The sequence below is a fragment of the Diceros bicornis genome, chromosome X, assembly GCF_020826845.1.
Source record: "Diceros bicornis minor isolate mBicDic1 chromosome X, mDicBic1.mat.cur, whole genome shotgun sequence".
Taxonomy (NCBI): domain Eukaryota; kingdom Metazoa; phylum Chordata; class Mammalia; order Perissodactyla; family Rhinocerotidae; genus Diceros; species Diceros bicornis.
Window position 1 is genome coordinate 25,284,696 of NC_080781.1, and position 14,091 is coordinate 25,298,786.

The 14,091-nt window shown below is 36.0% G+C and overlaps 1 protein-coding gene across 1 annotated transcript in view; it reads left to right on the forward strand.

The window, feature by feature from the left end:
• Positions 1-7,856, forward strand: part of IL1RAPL1 (interleukin 1 receptor accessory protein like 1) — a 585,053-nt gene extending 577,197 nt beyond the window's left edge. Inside the window, exons 9-10 of the mRNA XM_058535661.1 lie at positions 6,395-6,565; positions 7,014-7,856. Of these exons, the coding sequence (XP_058391644.1) occupies positions 6,395-6,565; positions 7,014-7,732 (890 nt within the window). The 3' untranslated portion in view covers positions 7,733-7,856. The remainder of the gene's footprint in view (positions 1-6,394; positions 6,566-7,013) is intronic.
• Positions 7,857-14,091: the final 6,235 nt, after the last annotated feature.

Below are 14,091 nucleotides of genomic sequence, written 5' to 3' on the forward strand. Positions count from 1 at the left end.
AGTCTATTTTAAGTTGATAACAATTTACCTTCAATTGCATCCAAAAGCTCTACACTTTTACTTTTTCCTTCCACATTTTATGCTATTGTTATCATACATTACATCTTTTTATATTGTGTATCCATTAATAAATTATTGTAACTATAGTTGTTTTTAATATTATTTTGGGGGCTTTTATTCTAGAGACAAAAATGATTCACGTACCACCATTAAAGTATTAGGGTATTCTGAATTTAACTATACATTTACCTTTACTATTGAGTTTTATATTTTTATCTGTTTTCATGTTGTTACTTAGTGTCCTTTCATTTCAACTTGAAGAACTTCCTTTAGCATTTCTTTTAAGGCAGGTCTAGTGGTGATGAACTCCCTTAGCTTTAGTTTGTTTGGGAGTATCTTTATCTCTCCCTCATTTCAGAAGGACAGTTTTTCTGAATATAGTATTCTTGATGGGCATTTTTTTTCTTCCATCACTTTGAATATTTCATCCCATTCCCTCCTGGCCTGCAAGGTTTCTACAGAGAAATCCACTGATAGCCTTATGGGGATTCCCTTGTACGTGATGAGTCATTTTTCTCTTGCTGCTTTTAAAATTCTCTCTTTGTCTTTGACTTTTAATATTTTGATTATAATGTGTGTTGGGGTAATCTTCTTTGGTTTGATCTTACTTGGGATCCTTTGAGCTTCCTGCACCTAGATGTGCTTCTCTCTCCCAAGATTTGGGGAATTTGCAGCTATTATTTCTTGAAATAAGCTCTCTGCACTCGTCTCTCTTAGCCTTCTGGAACTCCATGGTGTAAATGTTAGTTTGCTTGATGGTGTCCCACAATTCACATAGGCTTTCTTCATTCTTTTTTCTTTCCATTCCTCTATCTAATTTCAAATGATCTGTCTTCGAGTTCTCTAATTCTTCTTCTGCATGATGAAGTTTGTTCCTGAAGCTGTCTATTGAATTTTTTAGTTCTCTCATTGTATTCTTCATCTCCAGGGTTTCTATTTGTTTCTTTTATTATTGTTTCTATTTCTTTATTAAACTTTTCATTTTGTTTATGCATTCTTTTCCTGATTTTGTTAAATTATCTATCTGTGTTCTTTTGCATTTCATTCAGTTTCTTTAAGATGATTATTTTAAATTCTTTGTCAGGCAAATTGTAGATCTCCATTTCTTTGGGGTTGTTTACTAGAGCTTTTTTAGTTTCCTTTGGTGGTGTCATATTTGCCTGATTCTTCTTGCATTAGTGTCTGTGCATTTGAAGGAGCAAAGACCAATTCTAGTCTTTACAGACTGATTTCAGCAGGTAAAATCCTTCCCCTGTCTGTTCCCCGAGCCAATGGGGTCACCTCCAAAATTGCAGTCGTGCTGAGTTGGAGCTGGTTTTTAGGCTGTTGCTGGGTCTACAGTGAGGTCCATGGTTGGCAGGCTTGTTACCAGGGACTCACGTGGGAAAGGATCCTATCTATTCCCTGGATGGATGGGACTGCCTCTAGTACCTTATTCAGTAAGAAAGTGTTTGGACAAGTGTCTGCTTCAGGGTCCACAGTTGGGTCCTCGATCAGCAGGCCTATTACCAGGTGTGTAGATGGATGTGGCTCCCACCAGGTCCCTGGAGGACACCTTCCTGATTATTGGATGGTTCCCTGTGTGGGCAGGACTGGCTCTGGACCATAGCTGAGAGGATACATGCAAGGGATGTTTTATCTGACCATCTTGCTAATGAATGTCATTCCTTTTTTTCATTTTTTGTGGGATGTAAGAGTCAGAATCTCTTGAAAGTCATGGAAAGAGTAAATCAATGACTCTATTTGAGTTTATGAAAATTATTACAAAGAGCATGTACACCAGTTGTTTTCTATCTCTGCAGTGAACAGAATTATAGTTGAGAGTTTAAATTATAGAAAATGAAATTTAGAGTGTAAAGTTCAGAATAAGAAATATACTCATGTACTAACCTGTTATGACTATTTTAAGCTGTTTATAAACTTAAATTGAATTTAAAATATCACAGACCTATCATTTAAAAATCTGAGCATAATTTTGTTTTTTCACTGGTTATAAAAATGTCAATTTCTCAAAGTTTCTCCAGTCACATGAAGCTTTTATACATTAAGATTAGTCAATATATGTCCTTATAGATATTAAAAAACAATCTAAGAGATATTACCCAAGGTTCATATTCAGCTGGTAATTGGGAAAAAGAAAGAAACCTTAGAATCCGTATGATTTTGAGTCAAAAAATCTTGCTGAATTCAGTATGGTATCTGGCATGGTATTTACAGTCTGTTAACTTTCAAATGAGGAGTTTGCTTCTGGTGGTAAATAATGCCTAGCCCAGTACTGTACTGACATAGATTCTGGGGAAAGAGAGGAATTAGATATCAATCAGGTGTCCCATTGATTTGAGGATGCTGTTGCAGATGTTCACAGGGGGCTTTTTAGCCACATTTATTACCGGGATAATCTTCATGTGAGCAACTCCTTTTTATCTGGAAGATATTAGCTTAAGTGCTATAAATTCATCCAGATGACATAAAGAGATAGAAAATTGGCTGAGGCCATAGCACCAATTCCTGAGTTTCATTTAAGCTTAATATGGTTACCATATATATTAGTCTAGGCAAGAATCTATCCCCTTTTTGATGAAAGTGTGGGTTTTCAGCTATTTTATTTACAGTACATGTCTTGTAAGTATAATGACCACTTATCATGGAGCTGAGGCTACAGTGTTACAGTGTTTTGTGGCACTCTAGTGAATTACCTGGCAGCTGACTGCAGTTCTTTGATGCCTTTGAGACATCTGGGTGCCTATACCCTGTCCTAGAGCAGAGTTCCTCAAATTGTGGTCCCTGGACCAGCAGCAGCATCACCTGAGAGCTTGTATAAATACAAATTCTCAGGACCTATTCTAGACCTACTGAATGAAAAACTCTGGAGGTGGGGCCCAGCAGTCTGTATTTTAACAAGCCCTCCAAATTGTTGTCATTCCCGCTCAAGTCTGAAAACCACTTTTCCAGAGGAGTTTACAAGGACTCTGAGGTCTTCCCTTGAGTCACAGTGAGCAAGTACAGTTCAAGACTATTCCAAAGGAACTTTGCTAAACCCCAACTCCACAGCTTCTAGTAATTCCTTGAGGAGTCCAGGCAGCATGGAGTGTGTTTCACTAAAGCCATCTCTCAAAGGAAATGGCCCAGGTCTTGAGAAAATCTCTACACCAGCTATAAGATATAAGTCATATGATGCCCAAATGAAAGGCTATTCATTCATTTAATCAACAGATATGTTTGAGCATCTACTACACCCTAGTCACATATCTGAGTCAAGGATCTTGTGGTCAAAGAAAGAAGATAAGATGTAAGCACAATAATATAATACATGGGAAAAGAAATGACCTCCAACTCAGAGATATCAGACTCCAATTCAAAGGAAACTGACTGCAGATTTAGCTGCTGGTTTTTTGACAATGGGTAGCCATAAATATTTTTGAAGTTATCATAAACATAATCAGTGGTGATGTTTGGAAAGATAAATTTTGTGACTCTATGTGGAATGGACCACAAGGAGAATGAAACACAGACAGAAGACCCACTAAAATATAATTATAACAGCTGAGAAGTGAGTAGGGCCTGACCTAGGACGGAAATAGAATCCAAAGGATTTTTACCAATGAATGACTATGAGATTACTGGTAATGTAAAGGGTAAGTGGAATATGCATCTGAAGTTTGGAGACTAAAGAAGTGAGATTGTTGTTAAAATTAAAGTAAAATAAAGTGAAGAACATAGCTTGAAATGGGAAGCTCGTTATATTGTGAGCAGGTTGAATGTGAGGTGTATGCTGAACATCCAAATTAAGGGGTCTAGGTGACAGGTGAGAGTGGGGGACTGTTGGTAGCTCGGGGACTGTTGGTAGCTCATGAGAAAGAAAACAGGATTGGACATCTAAACTAGAGAGACATCTACACAGAAGTGATCATTGATGTTATGGGAGGAAAGGTGATTTTTAAGGGAAAATGGGCTGAGAGAAAAATGGAACAGGTCACTGAAAACATCTTGAGAAATGCTGGCATTTATGGGTTGGAAAAGAGATGTTCATGGAAGAGGCAGGGGAACCAGAAACAGACAGTGTCATGTGAACAAAAGTGATATCCAGATGGAACTTACCAGTATTGGTGGACCAGTTGTTTACATCTCTTCTGAGTCATAAGTGCTCTATTCTAATTGGTGTTCATATTGACCTGGTTTTCAAATACTTTTAAGCCTAGAGAAGACAAAGGGTAAAGAATGAGGATCTAGTCATCATACATCCCAGATTTGGGCAAACTTCAACACTTTATAGTACTTTGTGGCTAACTGGAAGAGAACAACCTCCCAGAAGGAAAATAGTATATGCGTGAAATGATTCTACAATCTACAGTCTAGCTTAAGGAGTCCTCCCTTTGGCCCATAACACCTGTACTACTCTTAGCAACACATTTATCCCTTAGAAATGGATTGGTGACTTGTCTACATCTCCTAGTAGACTGGAAGCTACTGACCAATAATGTAAAGGAAGTTTCATATCTCATAGATATGGCATGTCAATATCTTATGAATGGACATCGTAATTAAATATTAACTGATATTACATAATAGCTTTATTATATGCTATTTTCTATGATTTCTTACTCAACTAAAATTTTTACATCAACAAAATGGTACCACTATAGACAGCTGGCATATGTACATAGATATGCTATAACAAATATAATTATTTTTGGTGAAAATTTAATTATATTTATAATATGTACAACTATAACCTGATTGAAGAATAAAGAAAATACCAAATACCAAAATATGACACATTTGGGATAGTTACTATTTTCTAAACCTTTTTTTTTTTAATTTAAAGCTTCTTTAAAAAAAAAATCTTCCATAGCTAAAAGTTTTGCTTCAGGGATCCTATAGTGGACTTGTTAGCTTCTTATATACCTATGTTAACTTTAGGCACAGTAAACAGTTTTCTGAGTTTGCCCTAACAAGTTATAATCACAGAATGACTTCTAAATGGCTCAGGATTATCAGAGTACTAAAATGAACACACATAGTGATCTCCAGAAGTGAGCTTTAGTGTCCCTGAAGTCAAAAAGAGTGTCCAAAAGCCTCCCAGAACGATAGTCAAGGATGTCCCTCTATCTCTGATGTTTCATACCTCAAAGGTTTTAAATTTTCTAGGCCAAATGCAAGGTTCATTTTGTTCTGAAATTTACGGTTATTGCAATTCAACTTGATCTAATAATCAAGTAATACACTGACAATCATCAGGGAAGCACAAAAGAGGGCTAAGGCTATTGATACTGGTAGACTCAGCTTGTTGACAATATCTAAAATTGAGGTGAATGATGAATCCTGGTATTATATTCTGAAGAGGAAATTGACCAATGAGAGACTATGTAGAAGATAAATGACTTCTTGTTCTTAGAAACAACAAATGAGAAACTTGGGATGTTTATGTTAAAAAATTAAGATAAAGAGGGGCCAGCCTGGTGACGTAGCGGTTAAGGTCAGTGCCCTCTGCTTCAGCGGCCTGGCTTCATGGGTTTGGATCCAGGGCACGGACCTACACAATTCATCAGCCATGCTGTGACAGTGACCCACATACAAAATAGAGGAAGATTGGCACAGATGTTAGCTCAGGGCCAATCTTCCTCACCAAAAATAAAAAAAGAGGGTGAAGAATGAGGAAAGAAATCAGATTTTAGAGCTGTTTCATTTATTTATATTGTAATTTTTTATTCTTATAGTCAAACTGATTAACATGAAAAATAATTTGATAATTTTCTATAATTATTCAGTGTAATAATATTCTCAGTTCCAAAATCCAAGCATCAGCTCCCAATAAAAAATTAATTATTCCAAGTTTGGTTTTATTTTCTCCCAACAGAAAATCAGCACGGTGCATAAAATCTAAAAATTATTCCTCCACAGTCAAGCCAGGTGCAGTTTTCTCTCTTTTTTTCAACAGGGTAAAATGACCAAAAGCAGGATTGTGTGAATGTATGATTAATTAGAGTAAAAGCATACCATCCAAATATATGGCTTTTATAAGCAGTCAAGATTCTCTTTGATCTGTGCATCAAAAATGTTGGCAGTTAACATATCATTGCCCTTTTCATTGATTTTTTCTACTGTCTTCACAACGACGACAACAAATGGAAATGTGACCCCTTATACCTCTAAATTAGTTCCAGAATATTTGGCATTATTGATTTCTTGTTGAAAATTAATGAAGCCTTCTGTCTTTGGTCTCCCTAAAGCAGGACATTTGGAGATGTTTACGAAAAGAAGTGAATGTTTTCGTGTCCTATTATTTTCTTTGTAGAGTAGTGACTTCAACTTTACTCTGTAATGTTTTTGACAGACAATAAAGATTATGATGCATACTTATCATACACCAAAGTGGATCCTGATCAGTGGAATCAAGAGACTGGGGAAGAAGAACGCTTTGCTCTTGAAATCCTACCTGATATGCTTGAAAAACATTATGGATATAAATTGTTTATACCAGATAGAGATTTAATCCCAACTGGAAGTAAGTTAATGTTTTCATTTGAGAGTGTGCATATTCTTGTGTCTGTCTGTGTAGTCATCATTTTTAGACAGAACTTTAACTTTTGGTTCTTTACGTCAAAAATTGTATCTCAATTTTTCTCAAGAAAGAAATGTCATTATGTGTTCATGTGAAACTTAATTTTTGATACCTCTGAGGAACTACTTCCATTATTCCATAAAGCATCTTATTTTATGAGCCTTGACATTTAAAGAAACCAAATGAGAGATCTGTACCTGGGAAAAACATTTCTAACATTGAGAGAAGCCAAGCCCATACTCTTCAAAGTGATCATTGGCTATTTTCATCTTCTCAAGGTGTTACCCAACAAACAACAATTCTCATTTAATGTGTAAAAGAGACTCTATCAGGGCTTTCTAGACCAAATGTTTGATTTACTCATTCTGATAAACACTTTTCTCTTTTGTAGCATACATTGAAGATGTGGCAAGGTGTGTAGATCAAAGCAAGCGGCTGATTATTGTCATGACCCCAAATTACGTAGTCAGAAGGGGCTGGAGCATCTTTGAGCTGGAGACCAGACTTCGAAACATGCTTGTGACTGGAGAAATTAAAGTGATACTAATTGAATGCAGTGAACTACGAGGAATTATGAACTACCAGGAGGTGGAGGCCCTCAAGCACACCATCAAGCTCCTGACGGTTATTAAATGGCATGGACCAAAATGCAACAAGTTGAACTCTAAGTTCTGGAAACGTTTACAATATGAAATGCCTTTTAAGAGGATAGAACCCATTACACACGAGCAGGCTTTAGATGTTAGTGAGCAGGGGCCTTTCGGGGAGCTGCAGACTGTCTCGGCCATTTCGATGGCCGCGGCTACCTCCACAGCTCTAGCCACTGCCCATCCAGATCTCCGTTCCACCTTTCACAACACGTACCATTCACAAATGCGTCAGAAACACTACTACCGAAGCTATGAGTACGACGTACCTCCTACCGGCACCCTGCCTCTTACCTCCATAGGAAATCAGCATACCTATTGTAACATCCCTATGACACTCATCAACGGGCAGCGGCCACAGACAAAATCGAGCAGGGAGCAGAATCCAGATGAGGCCCACACAAACAGTGCCATCCTGCCGCTGTTGCCAAGGGAGACCAGTATATCCAGTGTGATTTGGTGACAGAAAAGCAAGGGACACCCTGTCCCTAGGAGCTTGAGTGGAGTCTGCAGTCCAGTGCCTGGAACTAAATCCTCGACTGCTGCTGTTAAAAAACATGCATTACAATCTCTAGAACACGAGGAAAAACAGGGTCTTGTACATATGTTTTTTGCAATTTCTTTGTAGCATCAGTATCTTCCTGTTTTACCATGTCTCTTAGCATTACATTTTTTGACTTTGTTTTATATGTCATTGGAATTTGTAAATTTACATTTTTTTAAAGAAGAGACTTATGTATAGATAGAAAACCCTTTTTTGCTTCATTAGTTTAGTTTCAGAATGGGTTTTATTTCCTTTTCTTGATTTTGTTTTGCTTTTAACATTTCCTTGGGGTGCTTGGACAAATCTATCCGATGGGACAAGGAGCACCGGATCCTCTCTTGGGTTCTGCCTAGGATCAGCAGGGCCATGTGGGCCTTCAGAGAGCAGTGCAACGAATGCCAGCATTGCCATTTGGGAAAAAAAAATGAGAAGAACACTTGTTCATAGGAGGGCCCCACCAATCAGAGCCCTGAATCTCTTCCTTGTCCCGCCTCATTCCCCACCTCTATCCTTCTAATGGCGGCATGATGTGTAAACTCTGAGGAGGGGTGGGGGTGGGTCTAACTGTCTTAACATTTAATTCACTGCTCGTCAGAATACACTCCAGACCCAAAAGTGTGCTAGTCACTTCACAGTGACCACTACAGAGTGCTAAGAAGAGAAGACCAAGGGCATGAAAATGGGGGAGAGAGTGTTGTTTCCGTTTTCTAAATGAGTTGATGTACCCTTATATAAATATATATATATCTATAAACACACAACAAAACAAAAGAAACAAAACAAAACAAAACAAAAAAAAAAAAAAAAGAAAAAACACAAAAAAATCAAGCCCTATATTTGATCACTTCCTGGAAAGGCATGAATGTGTTTGTGGCTGTTTTTGTTTAATATTCTACTTCCTCTTTTCCCTCTATAATTTTTCTGCAAATGAGATTATGTGCAAATGCCAGGCAAGTTAACTCAAAAGGGTGAATCAACACAAGTCAAAATGAAATTTACATTGAAGGCTTCCAAACCAAAGGGAAGGACAGGATGTGTCATCAAATATGTTTTGTCACCTTGTATTATACAAAATGTTATTTTCTAAAGAGTCAAAACAAATCTGTGAAACTTATTATGGGGTCCCCTTGTATTTAAATGTTAATTCACTGTATTTAATTTGCAATGCTACATTCAGAATCAAGTGTTTGGTTTCAGTTTGTGAACATAAGCAACACATTAATATCAAAGTGTTTATATATGAACTCAGGAGGTCAAACATATGAATACCAACAGAAATCAGTATTTTCAAAATACATATTATTTACATACAATAGTTTTTAAATTAGATGAGAAACTGTTTAAAGCAATTAATTTTATTGTATAAAGAATTAGTTTTATTTTAACTGTGTAATTCTATCTTTCAGAAACAGAAAGCTGATGCTCCCAGGAAATTCATCCCTTACCATTTAGCTTTATGTTTGAAATCAGTGACATAAGCAGCTAATACATATTCATGTTGAAGATGATGCAAAATCAATCATAAAGGAACTTGCAGAGGGCAGAATGTTAAAGGGAAATATTACCTAAGTAGTTTTTAGTTAAAAAAAATCAATGTGGTGAAAACACTGTTAATAGAACTTATACATTACTTTAGTGATTCACTGTAGGAACTTCCATTCCAGTTATTGTCTGTGGGCTCGTGTAGTGACTATTGTATGTTTGGTTTATTCCAACTACCATATAACAAGAAAACAATTCTACAGTTTTGGTCACAATACTAAGATGTGAGTTGGCCACAAAAAAGTGTAAATTTCAATAGAGTTCATCGGGAAGGGTAAGATTGAATTGCAAATATATGAGAGATGAGTATAAGAATTTTGTAACAATGCAAAGGTCTCAGTATTTGTGTGACAAGGTAAAGGAGCCTTGGGATGTGCATTGATTTTTATTTGTTTAAAAAATGTTTGTTTCCCTGACAACTCGCCTGGGTCCTACTCTACAATCTGTTCTTTATTCCCATGCTCCCTTTGGACCTGTGTCACATTTTCACAAACCAGAACTGAAGCTACAAGGACACACAAACTTTAAGGTCAGCTTTGCACATTGGGTTATTTTCAGAATCCAAGAAGGCCATTGTTTACTTGGTACTGTGGACACCTGTCAGGGACTCGTGGCAGTGAACCTCATTGGACTGGATTTCAGACTCCCCCAGTGCTCAGAAAACTGTAAACATGGCAATGGCCTGATTTATTTCTTTGTTTTTTTAATTTTTTTTATTCTTTTAGTGCACGATGGAAGTGTGGAATAAATGTAGAGGAAGTAATCAGACCACAGTCATATTTTAGGCATCCATAGGTGTTAATTTAGCTGCATTGGGAGTACATTTTTGTTCTATTTTTAGTGTAGATTTAAGCACTTTGAATAGCATGATTCAGGGATTGATGGGTAATATTTGATATTCTCACAACTTAAGAAACGTTTTTTTCCTCTAATGCTTTGTCATATTTTTAAAAAATGAAATAAATGGAGAAGAAGCTATCTGTGGCTTTAGAAACATTCCTCCCAACTATTCCTCTATCAGCTCCATGTGAGAACGAAGGAATCTGTCATGTGTTCACGTGCTCAATGTTTAACAAAAGTTATGTTAGAATTCACAATAAAAAGAGAAAAAAATGTATTTTCCCTAGTGCTTAGGTTTCATCCTTCTCTTTTTTTGGTGGGGGCCGTGGGGGATATGAATATTCCAGTTGTAAAAACACAGTTGAAACTGTGAATATGTTAGCCAAGCTGAGGGAGAGAATGGGCTTCTGGACTTGGACATGTGTGATGTTTGGTATTGCCTGTTTTTCAACAATCGCTGCTCGGCCTCCAAGTGACACGTTATGGATTCAAAAGTCCATCTGGTTCTTTGCTGTAACCTCTACTTGCTGCCTGTGAGCGTCCTACACTTTATACTGGTGCTCAAATCTTTGATTATTTAATTTGTAATCCATTCCCTAGGTCTCCTTTGGGCAGAGAAGAAATTTGTATCTCATGCAGCCCGCTGATTTAAGTTTATATCAATTCTATGAAATGAATCCAAGACACGAGTTGAGACCTGAACCTACTATATTTCTATAGCTAGATACCTGATTGTTCAAACAGTCAACCATTTTGGGTTTATTACTTTCTTCATAGTTATATGTATTTGAACTCTATCGACTTAATCTTAAATATCTAGATACTTTCTTCCTTATTTCATTGTTATTTAGCATTTTATAACAAGAGCAAATATTAACTGAGAGCCAACCCTTAAACTCTAAGTAAGTATTGTTTATCCTAGAATAGTCATTAACTTTGACAGATACCATTTATATAAAATAAGATCACCATTTCTAGGAAAACATTAATTCATACATTTGTAAATTATTTTCTGATTCTGGAGTGATACCCTAGTTCGCCTTTTTCTAAGAAGTATTTTTTATCTTGTGCTTAATTTCTGTCTTCTTTTTATTTAGTTTAAGTTTATATCATTAGTCCCAGAAGAAAGCTTATTGAAATTGAAAGGAGACCATCAGTACCGTACAAGTGAAATGACTGATTGGAAATAAGAGAATACAAAGACACACAAGAGGAAAATCCCTTACTGTCTCTAATCTGAACTTGCTTGTTCGTTATTCCCATTATTGTCATAGTTGATTAAGAGAGGTGAAGTATTATTAAATGGATTAGAAATCCCACCTACAGACACATATTCCCTACTGCGGAAGGTTTTATTTAACAATATATACAATTATTACAAAGAGATGATGATGCATCTGAGTTCCCTAAAAGGAGGAGCTTGTCAGTGGAAGCAGAGCTATTCTCTGCCTTATCATGAACTCTTCCCACTTGATTATTCTGAGCAAACAAAGTAACAAACAGTCAAATTTTGTTATCCTTAACAACAGCCCTTAAACTTAGGTTCAAGGACACCTTGAGTCTATAAAAAGGATTAAAGGAAATAACCAAGCCTTTGAAATTCTAGACAAAATTGTTAATGTGTACAAAACTGTGTTTTCCTGGATGTGAGTCTCAAAGACATCCATCACCTAAAAAGCTATTGATGTTTGGATTTAGAGCATAGTCTCAGAAACTGACATTCAGATAAACCACGCATCTTGCAGGCACTATTATGTCTACTCTTACTTACCTTCACGAAAATTCAAGGAATGATTATTGTTCTTTTAACAAACACAGGCAATTTCTCTTCCAACATGACCCGATTTTGTGGGAGACTTGGTTTATAGTGAGAAAAAACTTTGTATGACAAATAATTCATGCCCAGATAAATAAGAATTGGCCATTATTACTATGATAGCTTACTCATTTCTTAATTTACTCAAAAGATAGTTTGGGAGGAATGTGCAATCATGTAATTTGGCATGATTCCTTTTTTGCTTTGAGTTTTATCATGTTTCCCACAACAAAACTAAGAAGAATTAATCCGGTACAAGAGTAGAAGAAACCATTTGACATATTTTTCCAAAGGAACCCAGTTTCCTTATGCCAAAATTTAGAATTGCTTATATACTTGGTTATCAGCAATTGTGCTTTTGCCAGTTTCAGGACTTACGCTATGACTTTGGGACAATATAAAGAATTTTGAGAATAAACTGAAGTGAGGTAGTGGTTATTTAAAGTTATACTTTTCACTCCTGATTGGCAGCAAGGTGAAAGTTTGTGCTAAATTAATAATTAAGATACTGTCACAAGGATCTATGAGATCTAAGTCTGAGTAAAGAGAAGGATGATGATGCTGAGTTAATCCTAATACTAATCTTATGTGTTTTGTCATCATCAAACTTCAGTCACATGCATAGAACATGCCCAGACTAAAAAGAAGGAACTCAGCTCTAATCTTCCATCGAGTAGCATTTCTTTCTTCCCATCTCAGAATACAAAACATCTTTCCATTACAGATACATAAGATGTTTAAAAAGAAAAATTTCCTTCTGCCCTTTAGTAAATGTTCCCCTGAATAGTCTCTGTGTCCACTGACAAACTCAAGTTCCTGAATTGTTCATTAAAGCAAATAAAGTAAGGCACTATTGTTTTTCTACCATTCACCACCTTCATTAATGCGTCATCCAGGGTCCATAAGCCTGAAAAGGATTCTTTCTAGCAAACAAAGGCAATCACTCTATATCATTACACTGTATTCCCTCCACTACTAAATGAATAGAAACTGAACTACACATGAACTTGAGATTATAACATGTAATATTGATGTTGTGTAAATTTCAATCTTCATAGTCCAGATAACCTTAAGTTTCAAAGGGCATGCTGGTCATTTAAAAAAAAAGACAGCGTAAAATGACATATTACATAGTGCATGAACATGTGGCAAAGTAATTTGGATCTGTCCTTACTAGTCAATGAGAGACTAAATTTGGGGAGATCAGATGTGAGTGTTTTAGGGTAATTCTCTACAGGGATGAAGACATCTTTATGTTAGGATACATGGACAGTTGTCCATATTCCTTGCAGCATATGCTCCTGGTAACTAGAATCCTTAGTGTGTTCTTTCCACCAAAGTAGTGGAGATATGTTCATATAATCTGCTATTGAATTGTAAAAACTTTTACATTTTCAGAGTTTGAGGGAACCCAAATAGGAAAGTGAATTTAGTCATTTTCCTCTGCTCGTGTTCAAGTCAAATATTGAACTCAGACACTCTCAGATATGTTCAACAGTCAGTAAAAAGTGCATTTTACGTAGTGTTTCCCTTTAGTTTTGCCTACCCTCTTTGATTTTGTACAATCTAGAATGTATGTAACTCATGCATAGGTGATGGAGGCGCTCCTTTTTTTCTTAGAATACTTACAATTATATATTTGATTTTGCTTTGACTAGCAATAGGAAAATAGACAAATACAAGTGTAAAAATGAGAAATTTTAAACTTGAATTATAATTTGTGTTTTATAGTCGTTTCATAAGTCTGTTGCTCTCTATGAGTATGCTCTCTATATATCCTGTAAAAATAAATTTATATGTTAAATAGAAATTCAAGAAATTAAATTATTTATTAAGCTACCAATGTTTCTTCTGGTTTCTACCTGATCGTAGATAAAAATAAATTAAATAATGTGTTGTTGGAACATATGTAAGTACCTTCGTTAATTTAATAACTCTTGTTATACTTATCTTTCCCTCTCTGTTGATGTCTGTATAAGCTTATAACTCTTAGACTTAGTTCTTATTATGGTTGTGAAGAAAGGGACTTAAGAAATGGCCAACTGGCTGAACAAAAAGAAAAACCTTGTTAAAACATCAA